The sequence below is a fragment of the Gopherus flavomarginatus genome, chromosome 3 (assembly GCF_025201925.1).
Source record: "Gopherus flavomarginatus isolate rGopFla2 chromosome 3, rGopFla2.mat.asm, whole genome shotgun sequence".
NCBI lineage: Eukaryota > Metazoa > Chordata > Testudines > Testudinidae > Gopherus > Gopherus flavomarginatus.
The window spans coordinates 50,256,087-50,269,926 of record NC_066619.1 but is presented as its reverse complement, the minus strand read 5'-3'; the positions used below and the strand labels follow the sequence as shown (position 1 = coordinate 50,269,926).

General features: G+C 40.4%; 1 protein-coding gene across 6 annotated transcripts in view; it reads left to right on the top strand.

The window, feature by feature from the left end:
* The window catches only part of FCHO2 (FCH and mu domain containing endocytic adaptor 2), a 228,201-nt gene that overhangs the window by 188,878 nt on the left and 25,483 nt on the right, over positions 1 to 13,840 (top strand). For all 6 annotated transcript variants that reach the window (XM_050945258.1, XM_050945259.1, XM_050945257.1 and 3 more), the window contains 2 exons: positions 9,428 to 9,531; positions 11,040 to 11,169. In XM_050945258.1, coding sequence (XP_050801215.1) covers positions 9,428 to 9,531; positions 11,040 to 11,169 — 234 coding nt within the window. The remainder of the gene's footprint in view (positions 1 to 9,427; positions 9,532 to 11,039; positions 11,170 to 13,840) is intronic.

The following is a 13,840-nucleotide window of genomic DNA, read 5'->3' as shown; positions in this document are numbered from 1 at the left end:
GCCACCTACACTGCAAACACAGACTGAGGTTGTCCCCTCTGAGCTGGTTCAGCCTGAACCATTGTTGCAGGGGCAGGAGTTGCTGCAGGAGATACCATAGACTCTGTTCCCTTCCTCTTCACCAGATGACTAGATTCCTCCTCTCCAGTGCCTGAGGAGTTTAAATTATATCAGGATCTTCTGAGGCAAGTGGTTTCAGCCTTAGGCATTCAGGCAGAGTTTGTTCAGGAAAATATTATAAGTTAGTGGAAACTGTCCAGTCCTCAGCCCCAGAGAGGGTAGCTCTCCCTGTAAATGAAGCACTTTTGTGCAAACACTTTGTGACATACCCCAGCTTCTTTACCACTTACAGTGAAGCAGACTGAATACTGATAAGATATCATGTCCCTGTGCAGAGTTTTGAGTGCTTCTACCCACATCCAGCCCCGAATTCTCTTGTTGTGATGGCAGCAAATGAATGACTATGGCAGAGGAGATGCCTGAAGATACTCTAAAAGATTAAGATTTGATGGAAAGAAAAAGTTATTCAACTTTGTCTTTACAAATGCACATTGTGGATCAGTAGGCTCTGTTATCTAAATATGACTGTGTATTGGGAAGCTGTGTCCAATTTTCCTGATAAGTTGCCAGAATCCTACAGGGAAGAGTTTAAGGCATTTATTGTAGAAGGTCAGCTGGTAGCCAAGATGCTTCTTCTAAAATTATGGCCTCAGTTGTAACTATGAGAAGAGCCTTGTGGTTACAGCATTGCTCCTGTGGTCTAGCAGACCATAAATGACTTACTTACCTTTCAGTGGTTGTTTTTTTTATTTTCTCAAGGACTCTTGTGCTACTTTGTTTTCATTGAGGGTTTATTCGTAAAGAGACGTCATTATGGAGGTTATCATCAACAGCAGCAATAGCACTCTCAGCGATACTTCTGGTAGTCCTCTACCTGCTAGGCAGCAAAACTTCTCCAGGAAGGGGCACAAGTCACAGAGTAGGAGGCCTTTTGGGTCCAATTTTAACCAGCCAGCCTGTCCTCCATCAGCTTCAAGCAAGCAGCCATTTTGACTTGCATATTGAGAGCTGCATTCCAGACTTTATCTCCCCAGCCATATCTCCACCATTTGGGGACAGGTTGTCTCACTTCTAAAGTGCTTGGGAAACAGTAACCAAGGACAAATGGGTCCTAAGCACTGTGGGAGTCAGTTAGACCATCCAATTTCTGTTCATTTTCCCTTCCCAACCCACTACCCCATCCTTTTTCAGGGACTCCTCATGAGTCGGAGCTTCTTCAACCGGTCTAGTCTGCATGCTTCATGTTTCCCCTGTAGCATCAGGGAAAGGAATTTTACTCACAGTATTTCCCGATCCCCAATCTCTGTGATCTCAACAAGTACATCAAATACATGAGATTCCATATGGTTACCCTAACTACTGTTCTCCCCACTTAGAATCATGACTGATTTGCTGCTCTTGATCTTCAGGATGCCTACTTCCACATGGCAATTTGTCCAAGCCACAGGAAGTTTCTGAGATTTGTAGTGACAGGTCACCATTAACAGTACACAGTGCTTTCCTTTGGCCTGTCCCCAGCTCCATGTGTTTTTACCAAATATATGACTGTAGTAGCAGCATATCTCAGAAAAAGAGGAATTAATGTCTTTCCTTTACCTGAATGTTTGTTTAGTAAGGGGGAAGTCCAGAGACCTAGTCTTCTGTCTGGTCCAATTTCTGCGACATTTCTTCGATCGTCTGTGAACAAAGGAAAGCCAGCCACCACAATAGCAACACACAAACAGAGTTCACTGAGGCCCTCCTAGACAAGTTCGAGGGTGTTTCTGTCAAGAGAAAGATTTGATGCAGTTCGTTGCCTGTGGCTGTCCCTTGCTCTCACCCTTTAACTCTGATCCTTGTATGCTGGAATTGTTAGGTCATATGGCCGCATTTACGTACATGGTCCAACATGCAAGATTTCATCTTCATCCTCTTCAGGGATGGTTGAAGTTGGTATATCTCCTGAAATGTCAGTCATTGCCACTGCCCATCCAGGAGTCTCTACAGAGGGGTGGACAGATCAGATCAAATATTTGCAAAGATGTTCCTTTTGCCTATCCTCCTCTAATCAGGACCGTAGTTACTGATGCCTTCACAGCAGATTGGGGAACACATCTGGGGACATTGAAGGTTCACGGTTTATGGACAGACAAGGAAGCTTCCCTTCATATCAACATCCTGTAGCTTCAAGCCATATACAATGGATGCTGGGCACAGATGAAGAGCACAGATATTCATATCCTCATTGACAATACCACCACAATGTTTTATGTGAACAACCAGGGAGGAGCTTGTTGCAGCCACCTTTGTCAGGAAGCAATAATGTTTTTTGTCAGTTTTGCTTTAGGGAAAACATCTCCACAACCATTCACTTACCAGATGCTCAGAATAACTTGGTTGATCACCTCAGCAGGAATTTCTCCCAAAATCACGAGTGGTCTCTGAAGAGCAGCAGGCTGACGTCCATCTTCAGTGAATGGGGCATTCCAACTGATGACCTGTTTGCAACCAAAAATAAGGTTTTTGTTCTCAGTTGAGTTTCAGTCTGGGATCGTTTAATCAATGTCTTCTGTCTGAACTGGGGATCAGCACTGACGTATGCTTTCCCCCCGAACCACTCATTCCACAGATTTGTTTTCAAACTGATGAATATTTATTGCATCAGATTGTATCATTGCAAGACAATGTTCTGCAACCTTCTCAGTCTGTGTTTGACCTCCCCGATCTTTTCCCTTCTAGCTTGACCTACTGACTCAGCACCATGGTCAAATTTGGCATCCAGTGCTGAGCAGTCTGCACCTCATGGTGTGTATGCTGCATGGTTAGATGAGGGGAAGGATGGTGGGTTCAGAAGCAGTTCTGAGTGTTCTGCTTAATAGTAAAAAACCTTCCACTAAGGTTATCTATTTGGCCAAGTGAAAACATTTTTTTGGTTTGATTGCTAGCCAGGGGAATTCAGCTGAAGCTAGCCAGCATTCAGGATACTTTGGATTATCTGTTACAACTTTTAGTCCCCTGGTTTCTTTTTTTTTTTTTTCCCCTCTCTCAGCTCATTGAGGGTCCACTTAGCAGCAATCTCTATAATACTGTCCTCTGATCCAAAGGAAGTCTGTTTTCTCAAACCGCATGGTAATGAGATTTCTAAGAGGTGTTGTCTGTCTCTTTCCACTTGTGAAGTAAACTGTTCTATTATGGGACCTTAATACTGTATTGGCTACCTTTATGGTGCATCCTGGCAACTTGTTCTCTCTTCTTTGCCAAAAGGTGGCTTTTCTTATTGCCATAAAAGCCTCAAGAAGAATGAGTGAACTGCAGGCTTTAATGGCAGAACCACCATAAATCAGTTTGCAAAGATGAAGTGGTCCAAAGATTAGACAAAAATTTTGGATGCAACATGGTTTCGCAGTTTCGCCTTAATGAAATATTTACCTCTGTTCTTTTGTATGCCACATTCAAATGTGGATGAACAGCGTCTTCACACACTGGATGTGAGACAATGCTTGGTATTCTATCTGAAAAGGATTAAACCAAATAGTTCATCACCTTGACTTTATCTTCTGTGCGGATCAAATGACGGGTCAGGCGGTCTCTGGACAGATGCTTTCCATATGGATCATTTCCTGCATGACGACAGCATATGGGGTAGCTCAGACCACACCTCCACAGAAACCGATGGCTCATTTGATGAGGACCCAAAAAGCTTCTGTTGCATTTCTCAATAATGCTTTTATACTGGATATTTGCAGAGTCAGTATGTGGTCTTCTGTGCATATGTTTAGCAGACATTATGCTATTACAACTGCATCTCTGTCAGATGCAGACTTTGGGAAGGCAGTCCTGCAATCATTGTTCAAGTAGATTCCAAGCCTCACCACCTTTGGTTACTGCTTGTCAGTTGCCTGAGTAGAATACACATCTGCAGCCACTAGAAGAAAAAACTATTACCAACCTGTACTGTAATTGTTGTTTGAGATGTGAATGCAGATAGGTATTCTGTGACCCTCCCCCCATCCCCTCTGCAATGGAGTTTCTACTCTTGGGGTATGTCTACACTACGAGATTATTCCAATTTTACAGAAATCGATTTTTGGAAACAGATTGTATAAAGTCAAGTGCACGTGGCCACACTAAGCACATTGGTGCTTACAGTGGTGTGCATCCATGTACCGAAGCTAGCTCAACTTCTAGAACGTTGCACTGTGGGTAGCTATCCCATAGTTCCCACAGTCTCCCCCTCCCGTTGGAATTCTGAGTTGAGAATGATGGAGCCAAAAATTTGTCGCAGGTGGTTATGGGTAAATGTCATCAGTCAATCCTCCCTCTGTGAAAGCAACGGCAGACAATCATTTTGCACCCTTTTCCCTGGATTGCCCAGGTAGACGCCATAGCATGGCAGCCATGGAGCCCGTTCAGCCTTTTTTCACTGTCACCTTACGTCTACTGGATGTTGCTAACAGACGCGGTACTGCAGAGCTATACAGCAGTATCCTCTTGCCTTTGCACATTAGCAAAGACGGTTACCAGTCGTACTGTACCGTCTGCTGCTGCCATGGGTCCTCCTGGCTGGCCTCGGTGAGGTTGGTCGGGGGTGCCTGGACAAAAATGGGAATGACTCCCCAGGTCATTCTCTTCTTTAAGTTTTGTCTAATGGAGAGTCAGTCCTGCCTAGAATAACAGGCAAGCCTACTAAAGAACCAGAGAAGCAAACGGCCACTCCAGGTCAGAGCCCCATACATCCTGCAGAAATGATGAGCTGCATACCATTCTAGGGGGTGCCCCTGCAACAACCCCACCCGTTGCTTCCCTCCTCCCCCACCCCTCCTGGGTTATCGTGGCAGTTATCCCCCCATTTGTGTGATGAAGTAATAAAGAATGCATGAATTTGAAACAACGCTGACTTTATTGCCTCTGCAAGCAGAGATCAAAGGGGGGAAGGGAGGGCAATTGGCTTACAGCGAAGCAGAGCGAACCACCATTCTGCACTTGCTCAGCCTATAGCTGAAAATGGGAATCTGTAATAAACACTAGGATAGAAGCACAGGCAGGACTGAATCTCCATTTGTGTGTGGGCCTTTGGTTGACACTGGTAAAACACAAAATGTCCCAGGATATGTATGTTGGGGGACAGTTCTAAATGGCAGCTTAATTTTTTTATTTGCAGCAAAATGTAGAGGTCTAAGTATCTGATTGTGAGCCCTGGTGGTAGCAAGGCGTAGGCTGAGGTAGGTGCGACCCCATGGTGCTGCTGACTGGGAGAGCAGCCTGACGCAGAAGCCTCCAGCTGGCAGGATATTCCAGGCAGGACTGAATCTCCATTACATAAAACTTAAAGAGAATGACCTGGAGTCATTCCCATTTTTGCCCAGGCGCCCCCGACGACCTCATCGAGGCCAGCCAGGAGCACCCAAGGGACGACGATTATGGATACCAATCATACTGCACCGTCTGCCATTGGCATGGCAAGGGGATGCTGCAGTGTAGCACTGCAGCATCGCGTCTGCCAGCAGCATCCAATAGACATACGGAGACATTGAATAAAGGTGAGAAACAATTTTTTTTCCCTTTGCTTTCACTGGGGGGTCGGCTGACGACATATACCCTGAACCATCCACAACAATGTTTTTGAGCCTTCAGACATTGGGAGCTCAGCCCAGAATTCAAATAGTTTTCAGAGAGTGCGGAAACTGTGGGATAGCTACAGTTGTCAGTTGCCCCTCCCTCCGTGAGCGTCCATTTGATTCTTTGGCTTTCTGATATGTTTGTCTCAGCTCCTTACGTTTCACACAGCACTTTGTTGAGTCCCTGTTGTGGCCTCTGTCCATCATGACCTTGGAGATTTTTTTCAAATGTTTTGGCATTTTGTCTTTTGGAATGGAGTTCTGATAGAACAGATTCATCTCCTCATACAGAGATCAGATTCAGTATCTCTCGTACGGCCCGTGCTGGAGCTCTTTTTTTTGATTCTGGGACTGCATGGTCACCTGTGCTGATCAGCGCTCCACTCTGGGCAAACAGGAAATGAAATTCAAAGTTCGCGGGGCTTTTCCTGTCTGCCTGACCAGTGCATCTGAGTTCAGATTGCTGTCCGGAACAGTCACAATGGTGCACTGTGGGATAGCTCCCGGAGGCCAATAGCGTTGAATTGCAGCCATGCTAGCCCTAATTCGAAATGGCAATGTCGATTTCAGTGCTTTGTCAGGGAGGAGTACAGAAATCAATTTTAAGAGCCATTTATGTCGACAAAAATGGCTTCGTTGTGTGGACGGGTGCGGGGTTAATTCGATTTAACGATGCTAAATTCGACATAAACTCATAGTGTAGACTCAGGCCTTGATGTTAGTTGCAAAGGAATTGAGGGAGGTTGGGGCAGCGCTGCCCTTAAATAGCCATTGGAGAGGGCTATGAGTGCCTAATTGTGTACCACCCCACTGGATACTGCTAAGCTGAGTTACTGGCTTCAGTCCACTGAGTGCACACACACCTGAGTGGAACACATATCTGCACCCACAACTCAAAAAAAACCAATTACAGTACAGGTAGGTAACCACTTTTTATAGTTGCAGAGATTTATTTTCCATATATGAACTGAGTGGAAACCAGTATTGTGCTTTCTTCCTAAGTCTGTACACCACTCCATTGCCACTGTTGCTTGTAGCTTTGACAAGTTGCAGCATGGGGTAAGCTAACCAGTCTGGTCAGTTTTTACTACTGCTGTTCCTGCCACTGCAGCAGCCAAGAAGGTGAGGGAGGAGAATAATAGAGGAGTCCACGTACGGTAACAGCAGTTAGGTGATTTTGAGGTGAGAGAATATTCCTTTACTACCAGACACCTACTAAATAGAGGCTGATACAGAAGATAGAACCCAAACAGGATACTATATGGAGAGGGAGAGAGACTTTGAGAAAAATGAGAGAGCAAAATTAATAGTTAAATGATGTATACAAATAATATACAACTTTTAATCCTTTAAATTGCAGACAGGGCCTGAGAGAACAATTATTTTTCAGTTTGGCTAGTAGACTTAATCTTCAGGGTGTATATGTTTGGATTTATATTGTAGTTTTTAGAATTTTCATCTTGCTTCTAGCTTTCAATTTTTCCCTTTTCCTTCAGCTACACTAAAAGAGCAAAATAGGAGCTCCTTCTCATCTACCATTGATTTTCCTGGGTGCATAATATCTGAATCTTTGCTTGGGCACCGTACAGATTCTGGGTCTAGGAGCCCATCATCACCAGACTTCATCTCTAGCTCTTGGTGCAAACCTTCTATTACAACTGCACCAACAGGGAACACAAATACTTTATCTATTATTTCATGGTCTCAAAATCAGTGGATTTGCTTTGCTCGTGATCTTGTTACAGTTGAACAAACAAATGCAAACCACGAGGCGCCCCAAAGTTTGCGTTTTAAAACTGAAAATCTCCACACTGCCTCTACTTCTTTGCTTGGGAGTTCTTCCAACAGCTGTGCCTCTGAGGATCAAAGCGACCTTTACAATAATATTACGTACCATGAAAAAGTATTCATTGAAGAAACTGACAGTGCTACTGAAATTTCTTCCACATCTTCGTTAGCACCACTGGACTCTAGTTTAGTTTCCACTTCTGTTCATATAGACACGGGTATGGCAAGCATGTGTTGTGTATTGGTCTTTGCCTAATAACTGACTCCAAAAAGTAGACTGACTTCTCTCCCTCACTGTTGTTCACTTGATATTAAAATTAATTCATCCTCTCATCTAAAGATACTAAAGCTTATCAACGTTTTTAGCACCAAGCCTCCTAAGTCAGTCAGTCAACATATAAATAAGTATCCAACTGAAAAAAAACCTTCGTGACTAAGGGCATTGTTTGTTCCTGATCATGTGGAACTTTGCTTTTAAAGAAACAGCGAATATACTATGCTCACTGCCTTTGACATCCCTCAGAAATCAAAAACTTCTGGAAAATTTAAATATTTAATATTGCAAGAAGTAATTGTAGGGTTTTTTAAACTTTATATAGCTATTATTGGAGTAAAAAAGCTAAAATCTGTACATATCCTTTTGATACTTAAATCAAATTTTAATGTGCAGTTGAGACTACAGTTGTGACACAAACTAACGTAAAAACAAATCAGTGTTGAGACAGGTATTCCATCTCCTCCCATTGTGTGCCTCTGATCAGGGTGTTTATCATGCACTACTTACAGTAGGCATAAGAGGATGAATTTAAAGGGAAGATTGGTAATGTTAGTCTTGAATTGGTTTACTTTTTGACATTTGTGGTACAAATTTAGGATGAGTGGGATTTTCAAGTGCTCAGCATTGGCGTAAGTCTATTTCCATCAAAGTCATTGATAAAACTGCCATTTACTTTAATAGGAACAGAGTTATGCCATATCTGAGTGCTTTTGAAAATCTCTCACAAAATGTAATTTTTAGAGAATATTCTTTTTGGTTACAAGCACATGTAAAATTATTTTTGGATAGATAATTGAATATGCTGTAACTCTTGTTTATCATCAGAAAGAACAGGCGTACTTGTGGCACCTTAGAGAAACAAGTACGCCTGTTCTTTCTGCGGATACAGACTAACACAGCTGCTACTCTGAATCTTGTTTATCATGTAATTATGTATTTGCTTTTTGGGGGGGAAAAAAGCACATTTTTGATTCAGAATTCTTACTGGATGACATCTAACAGCTGTTTTGAAGTATAGTTCTCAGAAAAGTGTCTATGTGAAAATAGCTCCTTCTTTCACTGACATGTATTGAGAATTATATCTGCTCATTTTAGAGGCTTATAAAAAAAAATTTTTTTTTTTTTTTTTACAATTTTTTAGTTTCTGGTAGTCCTGCTGAAAGAAGTGAGAAGTTACATGGTTTCTCACACATCAACACAATTATTTACTAAATTTTAATCATTTATAACACCTGTGAAAACTCACTGAAGGCAGCGTGGTTTCACATATGTCAGCGGCCTGATATTAAGATAATGGAGCTGCGCAGCAGTCACCAAAGGTCTAACTGGCCTGTTTTATTACTGTTGGTGATACATGAGAAATAAAAGACAAGACTTCACCCTGAACCCATGCTGAGCATACAGGGTGAAAGCTAGGTAAAACCATCTTTTGATCTACAAACTGGATATATTTGATATGGAATCATTTAGGAACTGTAATGATGGAGCCCACAATACCATTTGTAGTCATTTTTCAGAGTACCATAGAATCACATTTTAATACCATAGTAGTTTTCTTCGTTATGAATTCCTGCAAAATAGGGTTTATAATAAAGTAGAATCTTTAACAGAAATGTAATTTATAATGGTTGCACTCAGTGACTTTTTTGTATTTTTCGTATGACTTTTATAATACTATTGATTTCTTCACATTATTGTTTTTCAGCCAGGCCTACAACTCCTCTTTCTGTAGGCACTATTGTACCACCTCCAAGGCCTGCTTCCAGACCAAAGATATCAACAGGGAAACTTAGTGGAATTAATGAAATTGTATGTATTTAATTTTACTTTTTGTTTAATTATTTAACTTATTTCTCAAAGAATGGCTCAACTTGAAATAAAGCACTCATTTACCCCATTATAGTTAACGTTTCTTTTTACATCAAACTCTTTGAGAGTTTATAAATCACCCATTTTAATTGTCATCAACCTAAAATGTGCATGGAAATTGTTCACTGTGAATGTAATTATTAGTAGCATAAATTTGTTAGTATTTTTTATGCAAAGCAGCTTTTGGAGGGCTTAAGTGTTTGCTTTTACTTGCTCAAACAAAGAATCAATTTTAAAAACTGAAGATTGCATATACATAATGCCATATCTTAAAAAAAAAAACAAACCTTGAGTGAAATCCTGATCCCAGTGAAATCAATCGCAAAACTCCCAGGATTTCACCCCCAATTTCTAGGAGAGAGAACCACATGAGGGAAGAGGAACGCATTCATATTATCAGGCTGATACTGCATCTGATCACATGCATCTGAGGAAGTGGGTATTCACCCACGAAAGCTCATGCTCCAGAACATCTGTTAGTCTATAAGGTGCCACAGGATTCTTTGCTGCTTAGGCTGATACTGTTTATCCATCTTATGATAAACATTTTGAATTCTTCTCACCTAACATGGCTCACTAGGTACAGTTTTATTAGTTATGTGCATTTCTGTACTACCCATCACTGTAGTACCTGAGAATTCTTTACAGGTTCTGGGTGCTGTAAAAACGAAGACATAAGTAGCAAAACGAAACCACAACTTTCACCATTTCAGATTTGCTCTTCCCTTGCTTGTGTTAAATTATTTGACTGGGTGTTACTAACATTTAATCTAGTCTATCCTTATTTGTTAATTTTGGATGTGAAACCATCCTTGTGCAACACCAGATGAATTTGGGTGAGGGAAGGTCAGGGCAGAGGGGAGGATTAATGTGTGTGGAAAGCCTGAGATCCGCTCTTTCACAATGCAGTGGCACTGCACCATCTCCAGGTTAAACAGCGGATGGTTCTTTGAAAGACACCAACCTTGCCTCTCCACTGGTGTGACCCCTAAAGTAGTCATCCATGGAAAGTGCTCGTGTATTCAGGACTGCAGGTTCAGGCAGCAGCATAAAAGTTTAGCTTCTCTGCCTTTTTTTTTTTTTTTTTTTTTTTTTTTTTGGGACTTAACTCAGCCTGAAATGGGGTTACTTTAGGCTGTTATATTGGCAAAGCATAATGTTAACTCATTAAAGATTGATTATCAGGAAAAACTTCCTAACAATAGTCTAAATAATAGAATAACTGCCCAAGGGAAATGGTAGCAGTTCATAAGTTTTTTTACTTTGAAAATTAGGTTGGATAAAACACTAGAAAAAAATATCATAGGTGACGATCTTACATTAGGCAGGGAATGAACTAGATGAAGACTTCTTTTCTGGTTCTGTTTGATTCTCATAAGATTTCCTTTTTTTCGTCCATTTAAAATCATATATATGTTTGTAATGATCTTGACACATTTTGTTTTAAGCCGAGGCCATTCAGCCCACCCTTGACCTCTAACTCCAGTCCACCACCTATAGCTCCTTTGGCACGTGCAGAGAGTATCTCATCAATATCTTCTTCAGCTTCTCTAAGTGCAGCAAATACACCCACAGTAGGTAAGTAATTCAGACTATCTGTGAACAACTATTTTATGTCTCTATAGCCTGTAATTTTTATAACTTTTTTTTTTTGAGAAGAGCTATAAATCTTTATTCTTCAGGGCATATATAAACCACTAACTTCTGGATGTTGGGAGAAAATAGCCTTATTTGTCCAACTTAGGTTTTCTTGCAGCTTCCTTTGAAGTATCCGGTACTGAATACTATCAGAGACAGGATACTGGGCTAGATAGACCACTGATCTGATCCAGTATGGCAGATCCTTCAGTGAATTTTTTTTTTAAATTGTTGTAGAAATGCTTATAAATGCTTACTTGGTATGCAGGATATGTATACATTAAGTGAGGCTGTTATTTGTTTGAGATTTTATTCTATTTGATATTGAAATATTCTTTAGATATAGAGTGAATTTAATCATTTTTAAATAAACCATTGTGTTTAGGCCTATAATCAGGTTTTGTTTTAATAATTTCTGTTATAAAACATAATACTAATAGAACTGTTACCATGAAAATTGTTTTTAAATGATTTATAATGATTTAAATGTTCCCTTGCCTTGCTTACAACCCTATAATTGCAGCATTATGCAGATACATAGAAACCAAAATCTGGAATTGATGGTCTTTTCCTTTCTCCAGGTTGAGAACAGTAAAGGAACTAACTAAAGAGCATAAATGGTGAAAAGTAAATTAGGGCCCCAATCGTGCAATATACATGAATAGTGACATTGACTTTAGAGGAAACATTCGCCTGCATAAAGTTACATGTTCGTGTTTGAAGGATCAGGACCTTGATTTCTTTTAAAATTCTTTCAGTTTTGACAACCTAAGGTGTAACTAGCAAGGACATTTTTTTTGTAAAAGTGTATTTTTTTTAACCTGATGTTCCTTTTGCAGGACTGATTATTATTTTTTAACCATTGGACACTATTACAGCTTTAGTCTGCTAAATTAAACTTAACTCCAGCAAATGTGTATTGTTTCAAGGGAATTTGTGGAAAAATCTAATATTCCTTAACTAATTTATTTTATATTTTAACCTCATCTTTAATTAGAATTCTTATTTTTCAAACATCTTTCCATTTAAATAATGTAATTTTAAATTAGTGCTTTTTATTATTGCTTGAAATGTTTTGTTTTCTTGCAATGTTTTGTTTATTTTAAATGTAATAGATGATGATATGATCTTTGGAAAGCTCCCTACGATTGAAAAACTTTGTGAGACACCTGCAGGTATTGTTTTAGAAGAACATTTATGTGTTAACTAATTATCCTAAAACGGTACCTAATAAAATTTCTTCGTGACTTAACTTTCTCCAGCAATCTCTAGTATCTTCGAGCCATAAAGTAGCTTCAAAGCTAAACTGCTTAATGAGTTATGTGTTGTATTAATCATTTGAAATTGATATAACCAAACATTTAAAAATTTCCAAAAAACTCAGGTAAGGCCTGTGGTCTTATTCTCCCTAATCTTCCATCATAGCTTTTCTCAAAAAAAAAAAAAAAAAAAAAAAAAGGCAATTATCTTGAACTTTTAAAATGACAATCCTTACTTAACACTTTTAAAGAACCTGTTTTGTATGTGGCATGCAAATAAGGAGAACGCTGAAATATTTGGAAACTTCCACCATAAATAATTGTTACCTTTTTTTGCAGACAGATATTGTCCATTGCCCTCCAGCAGACTAATTTAGGAAAATTAAAAGTGCTTCAACCTGTGGTTTAGTAGGACCCAGGCAACTCTTTGTAACTCTGCTGGAACTACTCTTCATATAATGACACACTGGAGCCACTTTACTTTTGCATCCTCAACCTCAAAACCATTTTAAGCCTCAAAAGTTCTAAAAATTTTGAAACCTGTGTTGCAGTCGGGGGTGCCTGTTTCAGTGAAGTCTCAAAGTCCTACTAACTTTTCAGACTGCTGCTGTTTGGCTCAGGAGAGAGGGTACACAACCCCACCAATTAACTTCTGCCCCAAGGACTTGCCACCAGAGGAAAAAAGAAGGCTGCTTTTTCCGCCGTTTCTTTTCCCTTGTTATACAGGACTCTCTGTGTGGGTGGGGGGCAGATGGACCCCATCTGAAGTTTCTAATGGCATCAAAGATAGAATGGCTAGACTTTGTTAGGTCTGAGGTGTATTGGATGATGGCTTCTCAAACTTTTTCATGTTGTGTTACAAGGAGGCTGCCCAACTCATGAAATCAAAATGAAGTCCCTCCCCCACAACCAATTTCCCCTCCAATGCAAATCAATTCAAATACTTCCTTATCTGCATGAAAAATCAGTTCTAATGCTACTGAACATCTGTTTGAAAGCCCCACACACATTCAGAATTGTTTTCCTCCTGTACACACTAAAACTGGTCTACTCCATGGTCCACTGCTCTTCATGTTGTCTGCAGCCTCACTAGGGGACAGTTCCTTCATGCCTGCCTCTTTAAAGCCTTCATCCCCTTCAGAGTTGCTGCCTCTCACTCCTTATTGTTCTTCTATCTCAACTTGCTTCTTTCCTACTCCACCTCCACTTTGAGGTCATCAGCTGCAGCCACCCCTTGTCACACCACTTCCCAATTTCTGGATCTCCAGCTCCAGCCTCCTTTCTCACTCTCAACAAGGATTCTCAGCATTTTGTGCCTGGCTGCAGAGCAAACAGGCCAACAGAATGCTGAT